This window comes from Limulus polyphemus, unplaced genomic scaffold (genome assembly GCF_000517525.1).
Source record: "Limulus polyphemus unplaced genomic scaffold, Limulus_polyphemus-2.1.2 Scaffold3824, whole genome shotgun sequence".
In the NCBI taxonomy this organism is placed as follows: Eukaryota; Metazoa; Arthropoda; class Merostomata; order Xiphosura; family Limulidae; genus Limulus; species Limulus polyphemus.
The window spans coordinates 1,118-15,611 of NW_013669434.1; the positions used below are offsets into that span (position 1 = coordinate 1,118).

A 14,494-nucleotide genomic window follows, 5' to 3' on the forward strand; every position below is an offset into this window, starting at 1 on the left:
TAACACTTTCTTTACAAACAATGAAACAAACTTAGTTAAATTTTATATTTTCATTGTCTGTTCTTATGATTAGTAAAACAATTTATTTTATGGTAATCTTTAATAAAAAAATTTTTTGTCAGTATCGAAACCTGGCATTTATAATTTCAAACAAGTTAGATACATCACTGATCCACTAACCTAGGAGGTTTTAAAAACCTATACAGCATTTCAAGTATTATCACATTGAATTTCTAATCCTGAAAATTGTCAATGCTGTAAAATTAAAAAACCAGCAAGACTTTTTTTATTTAAAACTATAGCATTGGACTAGAATAAACTAAACAGTAATCTCTGTACAAGTTTGAAAACCACAAGATAGAATGAACTTACTGAACATCTACTTACTCTCTTATACCAGCAAAGTTTTCCTCTTCTTGTGATTGATTGATCCATGATATCATCACTGACAAGGAAAAAGGCTTGAAGCTAGGAAGAAATAGGGTCGGTAATCAACAGTCAGACTAATAGAAACTAGGTTTTAGTTAGCATTCAGACTTAATAGAAACTAGGTTTGTAGTTAGCAGACAACAAACAGAATAGAAACTAGGTTTGTAGTTAGCAGACAACAAACAGAATAGAAACTAGGTTTGTAGTTAGCAGACAACAAACAGAATAGAAACTTGGTTTGTAGTTAGCAGACAACAAACAGAATAGAAACTTGGTTTGTAGTTAGCAGACAACAAACAGAATAGAAACTTGGTTTGTAGTTAGCAGACAACAAACAGAATAGAAACTAGGTTTGTAGTTAGCAGACAACAAACAGAATATAAACTTGGTTTGTAGTTAGCAGACAACAAACAGAATAGAAACTTGGTTTGTAGTTAGCAGACAACAAACAGAATAGAAACTAGGTTTGTAGTTAGCAGACAACAAACAGAATAGAAACTAGGTTTGTAGTTAGCATTCAGACTTCATAGAAACTAGGTTTGTAGTTAGCAGACAACAAACAGAATAGAAATCAGTTGTGTGTTAATTTCAAGCAAGATAATATACAACTTTACTATTCATGCAATCTTAAAGTGAAAGACGCATTTCAATTTATTCTATTAAGGCAAGTATTAACATAATATTTATATAAAAATATCAGTAAATATTTTTGAATTATTCACTTTCAGTGGCATTGGCTATTGAATTAAATAAAGGCTTCTAAATACAACTTTTCAAATGTTATATTTCTAGCATATCCTCACATTTAACAAAAAAAAACTAAACAAATGCAACATAAAGCTTCTCACACAATAAACCTAGTATTAGTTACCATTTCAATACACCAGCCTAAGATTTGGGCTGATTTTATATTCTCTGCTGTCAGTTCTTCAGGTTTTGCTAACAGCTTATACGACATAACCACTGCCAAGCCTCGGTTCCTCTTCCCACCTAATACATTGTATTCTAAGACCTGGATTCAGAAAACAGAAATATCAACTTGTAAACTAAAGGCAGAAATATATATATACATAATTATAAGTTTTCTAAATAACATATGTAACTCTTTAGAAACAAATTTATAAAATGAAGTTGCCTTACATCTATGTGTAGTACTAGACTTCTTAATGCAACTAAGGTATACTCTATTATCTTAACATTTTAACTTCCATTAACAGTATTGGTTAGTATGTTTAATGTATCTAATTTTATTTCTATTATAGAGATTGTTTTGCACTGTTAGCTTAATATATATATATATATGTGTGTGTATTAAGAAATAACCTAAATCTCCTAAGATGACTCAACTTCAGATGTTTAATATAACTACTCTAATCATTACAAAAATCCATGCCTTTGTAGATATGATACAATTGTAATAACAAAAGTTAACATTTTCCTAAATGGAAAATGTATTTCCAATAATACTTACTTCTTCTCAATCTTATAGCTATTACTTGACCAACAGAGTTTCCTCCTTTGTCCATCTAAGCATTGATCTAATTTTTCTCACTTTTTCCAGTCTTTTATATCCCACTCAACTGCCCTTGGCAATATTTATCTCATGATACTCTCCACCTATGTCAATATGCCCTCTATCCTGGTACTGTATATAAGCAATCATTCAGATAATGTTATCACTTTTTCGAAACTGACTCAATCCCAGTCTCTAACAATGGCTCTTAGTGGGGAGGAAAGGTGGGAGAGTGTGAAAAGAGGTAAGTATTACAGGAAATACATTTTCAATTTAGGAAAATGTTAACTTCCAAAACATACATACCTGTTCCCACTTATAGCTAACAAATTGGCACCATAGTGGGGGAACCACACTACATACAGAACAGGTATGCTCTTCACTCAGAACTAAATTCCTGTATTGTGGGTAGAATTTCACATGAGTTTTCATCACTAAAGGTCAGCCCCAACCATATAGCCGAGGTTCCGCTACTCGAGGTAGGAATTAAAGGGTCATGGTCCCTATATCCCACGTTGGTGGTAATGGCAATTGGACCACAAATGTTACATACACTTATGTAGCCATAGAGTGATGCATTCCAAGCCACCAGAATCATAATGAGAAAATAAGCAACACTAAAGTAGGCAAACCTTCTCCACCAAAGGAAACAGAACTCATCTGGTCTGGAATTATGAACATTCATCCTCACTCCCCAATCGTGTGGGCAAGGTACATTCCACTTGCCCCCAGAATTATGGGGAGGATGTGGAACAACTGTGCTCAACCAAGAACCCAGAATGGGACCACTCTGCATTTGGAAGTACGAGGAGATAGTGAACCCTCTTTCATGAACAATGTACTGAACCAATAATGATCAAAAGAGAAGGGCCATGCACACCCCAACCAGATAGCCGAGTGTCAAATCTGAGCCAGTATTATGAGTAGGCTCCTGCATAAGCTGGTGCCACTTCTATTAACATCCAGGAACCCAGGTAGGAGGGCCCACAACTTTGCCCTCCTCTCCAATAGTGGAGCATGTCATTCTAACACTCTGGAGGAAACTCTTCTGTCCACCACTCCAGTGACTGGAAACTGGGTGTAGTAAGAGCTCCCAACTCCACTAGTAGAATCTGGGGGGTAAAGTGCATTGAGGAGTCCTGAGAAACAGTGCATGTGAAACATTGCAATAGGTGAACCAAGTTCCCTAAATCTTAAAAGGCAAACCAAACCTTGATTTATTCAATCCAAAGATTGGCAGGATCTCTTTATGCTTTACTCATGATAGTCCATGAGTGGTGGTCCAGCATAGAATGGTAATAGCACCTGGTCAGCTCCTAGGTGGTCTTATGGAACACCCCATTTCTAAAGAGCTTTTTGCAACCTGTATAAAGCATACTGAATAAGTGTTTGCTAGTGTAGAATTGGTTTGATAGAAGACGAACCTGGGCAACACTTGCAACATAGTGGGATCCTGTGAAAACAAGGTAAGGGACCCTAAAAGGAAGCAAAGAAAATATTCATCCTTCTGTATAATCTAGCAGAAATGGTCAAGATAGCTAGAGGGGGTCAGCAAAAACCCTTGAATGAAGAGACTGCCAGATCATGCAAATAATAGGAGATAAAACTATTGGGGGAGGTCCACATACCAGTCAACACAATGATCTCCAGTGGGGAAATCGACCGGGCTGCTAAGGAAAGAGAAATGTGGCAAATTTGAATAAATGTGACTTGCAGAAGGTTCCTGACCTTCAAAGAAAGCCCAGAATAAAAGATCATTGTCTAGCATATCTAAAGACATTAGTGCAGGCAACAAAACCTTCAAGACCCTCACTGAACATGACCAAGATTGAAATCTGATTGGACATAGAAGTGAGAAATAGGGATTAGATGAATTGGTGAACAGGAATGAACCCCTTTCTTGTCTAGCAATGTGTTGAAGTCTCCCCTGAGGACGTAGTGGGAAGGATAAAGCAGCCAGTGGACAAACAGCACAAATCACTCTGACTGGTGAAGTCTGTAGGTCAGCAGCCATGAAAAATAAACCTTCAGGTAAAGGAGATACATGGCATATCAGAGTCAGGTAACAAATAAGTGTTGAGAAAGATCATTTAATGTTACCATAATATACCTTTTATGTAACAGGAATGGTCATTTGGGATCAAGGACCCAAAGCTACTTGATGAATCTGGACAGTACTGGGGACTCAAAAACATGTAGTTGCTATAATCAAACAGTAGTTAATAAGGCCACCTGATGCAAGAACCTCTGCCATATAGCCAGGTCAAAAAAAAAGAAGTTTATGGTTGGCACTTCTGATCAAAATAGGTTCAACCTCCTACCAATATACCCTTGCTGATATGCATGTCATTTCCAATGATAAAAGTGCATATTGGAGCATGCAAAAAAGTGAGATAGATACATGGCAACCTTAGAAATTAAACCATGATGCTGAGTGAAAGACTGCATAACCTCTATGCCTGACGCTTGAGCTTCTGGATAGCCAGGTGTACCATATCAAATCATGGCTGCCTCCACACAGAGAGCCTAAAAAGAAGTGGAAGAGTTGGACACACTGGAAGTAACTGCAGTAGCAGAAACCAGGGTGTAGCAGCCAATCTAGTGCTATCAACAGCAGCTGAAAACGGGTTGGAACAAATCATATTTAGTACCCTGGATAACATATGAAGTGGAGAGAAGGCTCAGAGTTGTAATCCTGTCCTGTTCTGATGGAATGAATCTATTGCCAAAGCATGAAGATGAGTGACTGGAGACCAAGTTGCCAGTAGTTGGGTGATCCAATGAGAAGCCAGCCCATCAATCACAGTTGCAAAATGAGAACCACTCCTACGAACCTTGCAATGCATCATTCATTCTGTTGGGAGAATCTCTTAGGATCGACCTGGGTGATAAGAAAGGAATGGTCCCAAGAAAGAAGGTCCAAAAGTAAAAAACAAGGAGCCCTACTCAATGAGAGAACAAAGGAAATATCAGAGTGAAACCTGATGATTTTTCCCTTAATAAGCCCAGATCATGAGGCATTTCCTGTGAAAGAGTAAGAAGAGCTAAAACATAGTGTAGAAAATCCTCATCATGCGTGCATAGGCCCTGGAATTCCTGACTGTTATGATATACACCCCCACCCCTGAAGCAATACATTCATGAAGAGACTGAACTCTGGACAAGGTGGTGGTAGAGGAACCCATTTTGCAGTACTGTCCTGACTTAACAACTCCCTTGAGAATGAAGAATGATCCCAACTAAAGAAATTAGGGAAACCAGTGAATTGACATGTATGAACCCTTGGTCGCATAAAAACCATTAAAAGGATCTTATGCTTTCATCCCAAAGTCACAAAGGATATGAGTGATGTACACATTCCCAGAAGAGTAAGGACCATCCATGCAAGTGGAGCAGGAGAAGTGAGTAAGAGAGTGATGTCCTATTCCATAGTGTTCAGCCAGATGGAAGTCAGCAAAGCCTAACTGAGAGAAAAGATGAAAAATTTAAAACATACCCAGACTAATGACATATTGCATTGGTGCAAGAATAATGTCTGAGCCCTGAAAAGGAAGCCTGCCTTGGTTGTTTCTGAAAGTAGAATCAGGATGTGGTGTTCAGACAATTGACGAGATGGTGCCAGTAACCAGTCATCCATGAAATGGTGTATGCACAGCATGAGGGAATGAAAATGACAAAAAAAACTCCTACTATACAGCAAAACAATATGAAACCTGTGCAAGTCCAAAGGGAAAAAAACCCAGAAGTGCAATTCATGACCCTTGTGCACAACAAATGAAAATAGTGGTGAAACTCCACCACTATGGCAATGTGTGGTTGATAGAAATGAGAAAGATCAATAACTGGACACCTATCTCCTGTCTGCATAGGCTCAAAGACAGACAGGCACAAAACCTTGGAAAAACTAGCATAACTCTCTCACTATCCCCAGACCAACCAAACTCCGATAGCCTGAGAACTATGTTCCAAATCCTGATGAACTGTGAAAGATGGAACCCAACAGGTTGGGTGGATAATAATGATGAAGATGTGAACTGAATGACTAATCCTGACTCAAGGACCTGCAGAGCACCTGAATCCACGGTGAAAGGTACCACACGTCCAAAATTTCTTGGAGCCGAGCCTCCACAGACCCTAAAGGTATACAATAATCACCGAGACCAATATATATATATAAACAACTAATCAACAAGTTAAGCTGGTCTGTAACTCATACCTATCTTGAGGACATGCATATAGAATGTTTTTCAAACAAGTTTACCTTCAGTTTTGGATAATATAGCATAGGATCCAGCTGAGACGCCAAAGTTTGAAGTTAAAAGAAAGTATTGCAAATTGTAAAAAATTCATATTTGTACACAGAGTTAAAGTTTAATAGAACATTTAATGGTTACTCATTTTTGCAGCTATGCCTCAATTTCAGCTTTTCTACTGTTAGTTGAATCTTATATCTTAATTTATTCTTTTAATACAAATGACTTAGCTCCAAAAAACAAATTTGTTTTAATCAACTTTCAGGAAAACATTTGAAAGAAAGTGGTAAAGGAACTGACAAGAGGTAACTGTGAAAACAAAGGCAAGACTCATCAAGGTGCAAAACTACCATGTGTTGGTGTCACAAATGAGACTTATAACATCTGGTATTACAGCTTACCTAATGACTGAATATCAATTTTACGAACTCATGATGTGGGCTCATCTCTTAATCTATCCAATATTATGATCAATCTTCAGTGGTTTTAAATTCAATTTTAGAAAATCAGTAAGTCAACTTTTCATCCTATAGAGTACTTGATATGTCTAAAATTTTTAATATTTCTAATGATTACATTAAACTAATGATAGGTCAAAGTCTCCAACCTATAGCTAATGACTATCAATCTTCAGCATATCCAATGGTTATGTAAAACTTGATGATTAAATTTCATCCTTTTCAATAATTATTTGAGCTTAATAAGTATGTCTAATTTTCCATTGTACAAATACATGTTTAAGCTATAAATAATTAGATTTCACACTTCCAAAGTCTCAAAGTCTTAAGTAATTGTGAAAAGTTGGTATATTACTGTTTACTAGTTTTATAATAACAATTGGAACAGTTTATAATGATTAGTTTATACCCTACAGTCTTACAAATCAAATAACTTCAAGTTAATTGTATATCATACCCACCAAAATCCTTAAAGCCAGTCTATTATTATTATACAGATATATATGTACTGTTCTGAATCTGATATGATAATAAATATTACTCTAAGTACCCTAAATTTCTTCTCCTGCAGCAAGGTTTATTGCAATATTTATCTAAAATATCATACAGAACAAATAAAGTAGAGGATGTAACTCTATGAACTGGAGGCCAATATAAACTGCTCCAGCTTTAGTTCTTGTAATGGATGACGTTTCAAGCCCTATCAAATGAAATAAACAGTTGATATTTTAAATTAAGTAATATATATCATTCAAGTTTTTTACTCGCACTTTGTACCTGTTTAAACCACCTAAAAACTTCTTGAAGTTCCAACTCTTTCTGTTTCTCTGTAAGTTCTGCCACAATTTCTTGGAAAAGCTGATCAAAGGCTTGTACTTCTTCTTGTTCTGTTCTCTCACTAAGAGTATTCCCGTTCCTGAAAATCAAATTATTTGACACTCAAGTGATATAAAATTTCTATTTGTGTTCAACACAAGATTAAAACCTATCATGTACAACATCAATTATAAAACAGTAATTATTCAAAGTGTATGCATTTTTACTTTTTTTTAAGAAAATAGATTCTTAAGCTGTTTTGAAGTCAGGGGTGTACAGGGGAGATTTTCCCTCCTGCACAAAAAAATCCCCCCCCCCAGTTATATTCCCCTTTAGAATTCCACAGCACATTAGGCAAGTGTGAAAGCAAAAAATGGTGAAAAGGCAAGCATGAATAATCACATCAATACTGCAACTGTCCTTTTAAAGTCTTAGAAACTGTTTCATTGTCCAAAAGGTGAGAATAAAACAGCAGAGACCCCAAAGTCATAACCTATACATCAAAAGAAAATGGTAATGAAAAAGGAGAGATGAAGAAGGATCGACAGCCTTAGAAGTTAAATTAGCCATGAACATAAGAATTCATATTGCAGGAAATGATGTTTCTGATGAGCTAATAGACAGTTCATAAACAAGACATCACAAGATTACACATTAAGATAGGTTGAGAAGAACTAGTTCATAATCAAGACATCACAAGGTTACACATTAAGATAGGTTGAGAAGATCTCATTCATAAACATGACATCACAAGGTTACACATTAAGATAGGTTGAGAAGAACTAGTTCACAAACATGACATCACAAGGTTACACATTAAGATAGGTTGAAGAGATCTCATTCACAAACATGGCAATGCAAGTTTACACATTAAGATAGGTTCAGAAGAATTAATTTATAAACATGACATCAAAAGGTTACACATTAAGATAGGTTGAGAAGATCTCATTCATAAACATGACACTACAAGGTTACACATTAAAATAGGTTGAGAAGATCTAATTTATAAACATGACATCACAAGGTTACACATTAAGATCTCATTCATAAACATGACATCACAAGGTTACACATTAAGATAGGTTGAGAATATCTCATTCATAAACATGACATCACAAGGTTACACATTAAGACAGGTTCAGAAGAACTAGTTTATAAACATTCTCAACTTTACATGGCGAATAAATTTGAATTCCTAACGGTTTGAGCTTTGTTAGTATAAAATGAACATGAACAAGAGTTTGTTCAGTTCATGTGTTTAAAAATGCTGGACTTGATTAACCTACATTCCTGAAGCCTTTTTGAGTGGTGAAAGAAAAGTCTAGAACTCTAAAGCTTGAATGTTAGGATCAGAATGCATAAACTTTGGAAGAACAAATTCAGAACTAAACCTCCACATTGGCAGTATTACTTTTCTCTTAATAATAATAAACTTATGGATAACTTTTCTGATGGCATGATAGATATTTCAATCTAATATGTTTGTTTCTTTTATTTGCTTGGAGACAGAAACACAGGGCAACATTTTGATTGGACTGGTTGTTGTTTAGTGTAGGTGAGGAATAATCTGTGTTTTAAATGGACTTCTGTCACTTTGCTCATTCTTATTTTGGTAACTGACTTTTAAGATTGGAAAATAGAAAATTATAATAAAAATTGACAGCAGAAGAATTAATCGCTTAGAACCCACACATGAAAGAAATAAAAATAGCTTTAAGCTCCATAAACTTAGAAATACACACACAGACACATGGAAATATATACAGGTATTTCTACTTTAAGGTATACATATACATATATACCCATGATCTTCTTGGTCAGCATCAGACATCTTCGTTGAAAGCCACGTAGAAAAGGACTGGGAAGATGAAAGTTTTGCAAAATTTCTGCAACTCTGGAAAAGTTAAATGTTATCAAATATTTATGTAGTATTTTTGCATTTTTTGACAAAGATATTAAGATCTAAGGGATATAGTGATCTCAGATACAGAATGTAGACCAATAGAAACTTCTTGAGCTAGCCAAAACATTTTTGTTACATTATGAACAAAAGATCTTTACTTAACATGCATGATATGTGAATCAATCAGATAACACATTGAATTTTCAGCCACCAACATTCTCCTATAAAAGTCAAGCCAAACACAATGATTTTTTTCTAATTTTTATAAAGCCAACAGTTTTTTTTACACACACATGTATACATAAATATATATACTTTCACTGTACAAGGTGATTTCAGGTATTCAAACCTTCCTTCTAGGTTGAGCAATATTCTCTAGTATAAACTTACCTTCAGCTGAACTGAGCTTATTGTTAAGCTATTTTCAATGTTATAATTTACTTGTTTACTAGAGGGAGCTGATGATCATGATGATGTAATAACCAAGAAGTTTGGATAAGTACTGAGAGACAAGGGTACATTATTTATAAATACAAGTAGACACTTAGTGACTTCAATAAGTATTTAGTGAGTTTATGAGTTCGGCATCAGAAACGTTGTTCAGTGTTAAAGGTAAGAATGATCATATTTTCCCAATTACTCAAACAATAACCAAGGAAATTCTGTAAGTAAATTTCTTTGCGAAGCAGGCATACTAACAATTAATCAAGGAAATTTCTATTAAACACTATAAATGTATTAGTATTATGCCTACAGTAGTAACAGTAGTTCAAAAGTTCTATAATTGAAGTTAGACATACACGTGAAAGTGGCTCTAGTAAACTTAAAAGAAATAACAATTTAATCTGTTGTCATTACATGGACTGGACTATTTTCAACAATAAATTAAATAAAGTCTGCCCAATAATAGAACATGTTACATTATATTAGATAGAATTAAAAGTTCTCAGTGTCACTCACAGTACAAGTCTTGTTTCTTAATATTAGCTAATATATTTTCATGTAAAATAGCACTTCATATCATTAAGAAATGATGTGTAATACTACTTAATTACTAGTGAACCTGAAAATTATTAACTGTCTTGTAGATGTTGAACACCAGAAGATTATGTTATTTATTATTTATAGGAGGCAAACGTGTGAACTTGAAGTACTTACATTTAGAAAAGTTTCTGTCAGGGTGCCACAAAACAAATATCACCTAAGAAATCCTTGTCTAGTTGAGGAAGGGCTAATTAATTGGACTATAAGGTGGTTAGATGCGAGAAACCAAAATGTTATTAATACTGTCCTGTGAAGATGGGCTCTAATTACTAGTCAAGTGCCTCAGGAGATAATGCTAGTTTAGGCTTTTTCATTTTCATATTAATGATATTAGTAAGAGAATGAGTAGTAAAGTTTGCTAACGACACTAAACCGTTGGAACAATTGATAAGTTCACCAAATTACAGGCAAGTAAACTTTAATTACAATAAGTTCAAGGTAATGCATTTGGGTTATAATTTCATTCACATTTTAATAATAATATAGATGGGACCCACTCAAGTGTGACTGCAGAAAAGGATTTTTTGAGCAATTGGTAAAAGTTGGAGGTAGCTTTTAAAATTTGTTCAGACAACAAAAATGCCTTTTTCTTGTACTTACAAACTATCTGTGTTGTTGTGTATTTTCGGCCAATTTAGGTTGACAACTGCTCTCTGAGTAAGTACAAGAAAATAGCATTTTGTTTGTCTGAACACATTTTAGAATCTACCTCAGACTACCTCCAACATTTTGGGGTGCCCAAACTTGACCAAAGAGGCAGCTGTCGACCTAAAGTGGCTAAAAATACTTGCACCATAATACAGTCTAGAAGTACAAGAAAATGGCATTTCGTTTGTCTGAACACATTTTAAGAGCTACTTCCAACCTTTACCCACACCCACTTTTTGTATTGTTATAGGTAAGTCACTCAACCTTCTGAAGTTCAGCTCTATTGTTATAAATATAAGTAAAGCTCATATAACTTTATGGTTTATTTAGATACATACTGATTAAGTCAAGATAGATAATTATGTCTATATACAAATATTTACTTTAGTTAGGGCTCACTTAGAATAATCTGTATAATTTTGTTCTTATCTACATTGGAAAATGGGTTTCTATTCTAAATAGAGTTATTACAGTATTTGGTTGTAGGATTGGGAGAGTTAGCTTACAGTTATATTTACAGTGATAACTTAATATCTCTTAATTTATCTTCTTTTGACAAAAAAAGGAGGGAAGAAGTGGTCTTGGAAGTTGGATCAAATTTTAATTTAACTTCAATCTGGGTAAACTTTACTTGTTGGGTAAAAGTAAAACAAACATCTCAATAATGATGAAAAATGCTGAAAGTGAAAGTCAAATATTATTTCTGTAGTTAGTTGTAATTCAAATTTTAAGCATAATAAAAACTACTCTTAATTAAATTTTAAACGTTAAATAACATGAAAGTTGTATATCGTTAATAAATTTAAATTTAAAAGTAAAGAAATACGTTACTGTTACGTTTAGAATTGGTATACTGCGTATGCGATAAATCAAGTTATTTCAAAAGATGTTTTCTACCTTTCATTTAACTTTAACTACAGTAAAAACTATAATACTCAAACGTTCTCTTTTTTTTTTTAATCTTCAACTTTACCAGTGTCAATGACAGCGTATCGAAAGTTCTGAATCTGTTACTATTTGTATTAGTAGTAGTACCGGCGATATATCGAAGCTCTCGACACGTTCTAAAAATTGGCTTTTTAACTATTAATTCAGATTTTTCACACTTAATATTTCGGAAATAAGTATACAAATTTCGACGCCCACTTTCATGGAAGTTGGTAATTCTCCACTTTGATAATACACCCGTCAAACTAAAACAGGAAATAACTCTGAGCATATTACATATACCTTCGACAAACTGCAATAACACCTCACCTACGTCGTGTACTTAGTTAATAAAGGTCTTCCTAGGAAGTAAAAACAAAAAGTCAATGACATTTTTAGATTGTGCTGCCATCTTTTAGTGAATATTTCAACTATATCCTCTTACCCAATGAGAAAAATTCGTTTGATTTTATCGCTTTTTTTTATGATCCACATAAATTTTAGCATAAATGAAGAATTAAAAGCTTCATTAGTATTTTATCTATTTAATTTTTACACACTTGGTCTATAATGTAGACATATAATGATATATTCCAAGTAATAAGACTATGTATTATAAATCACAAATAAATGTCATTTCAGACTAAAGAAAAAGGGGAGAGTTCTTTTGAAGCGCCATCATTGTATTATTACTACGAGTGTAGAATTTAGATTTTAAAGAGGCTTTACGTGTTTGGACTGTATCACTATTAGACTTGAGAAGCGTAATAAGTTTAATTTCGCATTATATTCCCCTTTCATTTTACTAAGGTAAGTAATGGCTGTAAGATTTACGAAACAATACTATCCTGCTTAAACTGTAAGTGCAAATGAACTTCCGCATCTCAGCTAAGTGTTCAGTTTTTATTTTCGATCTCATTTTATTTTTCAGTGATTAAGCCTATAGGCTAATGTTTGTGCCAACACAAGTAGCAGTGGACAATGCCTTAAAATTCCAAACTTAAAAAAGAGAGAGAAAAAAAACATATTTGTTAGCTAGTCAGTTAGTGTGAGACTTTTTATTAATAACAATATGATGATACTTAAGCATGTGTGTGTCTTAAATTGAAACGTCTTTTTAACTTAAGTTATACTTACAGTAAAACTCATGCTGTCGACAAAATGTGGCTCAAAATTTTCAAATCTCCCTTACATACTTAAATGGCATGTATCTCACCCAAAATATTCTTCTTTCCCACCTTCCACATAAATTACACAAGCCTGCTATGGTTTTATTGTCTTGAAATTTGTACATGTTCTACATTAATTCCTGTTCACTGAATCCGAAAATGATATCCATTTTTCTCCATCACATACAGATTTTTCACAAAACGTCATAACTCAGTTCATAAAAGATTGACCACAACACGTTTATTTGAGACTGAAAGACATATATTTCACAAAACAAATTGGGATGAATGAGGATGCATATTCGTTTGACATCGGTGTTCATCCCTTTTCTTCAGTTTGTTTGTATTTTTGTTAACAAACATAATAACAAATAATGTTCGTTGTGTTAAACAAAATAATAATTTGATCTAAGTAAGAGTTTCTGTTCCCAATTTGTAAAAAAATTCTTACGTGATACAAATAAATGAATATTATGTTCAAAATCTGTATAACTGAATTGTAGAAAATCTGTTATTAAAGTCAAAACAACTTTTATGAAGTTTAAATTTGCAGGCCTGTGTTATTGTGTATGCATGCAACTTTGGATCTTAAGTAAGCTGTGCTTTCCTGCTATAAATTAGACCTTACCTGTAGTGTGCAGGTTGAAATCATTGATGCACTCTCAGCATTGATACTTTATCATATTCTTGCCATTATATACTGATAATACTTCACTTGCATACCACTTACCATTGGTCTTTGTTTACTAATGGTCATTTTTGCTCAAGAATGTTTGTAGATGTAATAATTGCACTCTAAATGTATGTACTATTTATAGTATTTTGGAATAAATAATATTCAACGTTAAACTGGTACACAATTAAAAAAGCATTTTATTTGGGCCTTCAAAAAGTTGATGACTCTACATGTTTCGACGTTATGTCATCATCAGGAGTGAATTACAAGACAATTGCCAAAGTATTTATAACTTGTTAGTTGGTCATTGGCCTTTATGTTATTTTTCATACATTCACGCTAAACCATTCAAAAGTGATCAATCCACATTCTTGCAGAAATAATCGCCAAACCTTCATCTGTATTTAATACTACATGATCTTTTTTATGTTTTATTATTTCTAACAATTCACAAATATTATTACCTTATAGCTTATATAAGCTCTACTTTCCTGCCATAAATTGAATTTGTTTGAAAATTGCAGTCGTGATGAAAATTCAGTTGTGGGAGGGAACGTATCTCAGTGGTAATTATATATATATCTCTTTGAAATTCATTTTGATTCTAAAAAACTTAAAAATCAAATCATACAGACTTACCTCCGAAATATTGAAAGCC

General features: G+C 33.8%; 2 protein-coding genes across 2 annotated transcripts in view; one reads left to right on the forward strand and one right to left on the reverse strand.

The window, feature by feature from the left end:
• Window positions 1-339: 339 nt before the first annotated feature.
• On the reverse strand, window positions 340-12,307 carry LOC106470103 (the record flags this gene model as incomplete). The annotated part of the gene is made up of 5 exons (XM_013930630.2): window positions 12,038-12,307; window positions 9,272-9,363; window positions 7,431-7,569; window positions 1,301-1,441; window positions 340-468 (listed from the first exon to the last, which is right to left on the reverse strand). Coding segments are annotated over exons 1-5 (747 nt in total), but the record flags the coding sequence as incomplete, so codon positions are not given.
• A 344-nt stretch (window positions 12,308-12,651) lies between these two features.
• Window positions 12,652-14,494, forward strand: part of LOC106470104 (guanine nucleotide-binding protein subunit gamma-1-like) — a 12,974-nt gene continuing 11,131 nt past the window's right edge. The window contains exon 1 of the mRNA XM_013930631.2: window positions 12,652-12,801. The gene's annotated coding sequence lies outside the window, so the exon portion shown is untranslated. The remainder of the gene's footprint in view (window positions 12,802-14,494) is intronic.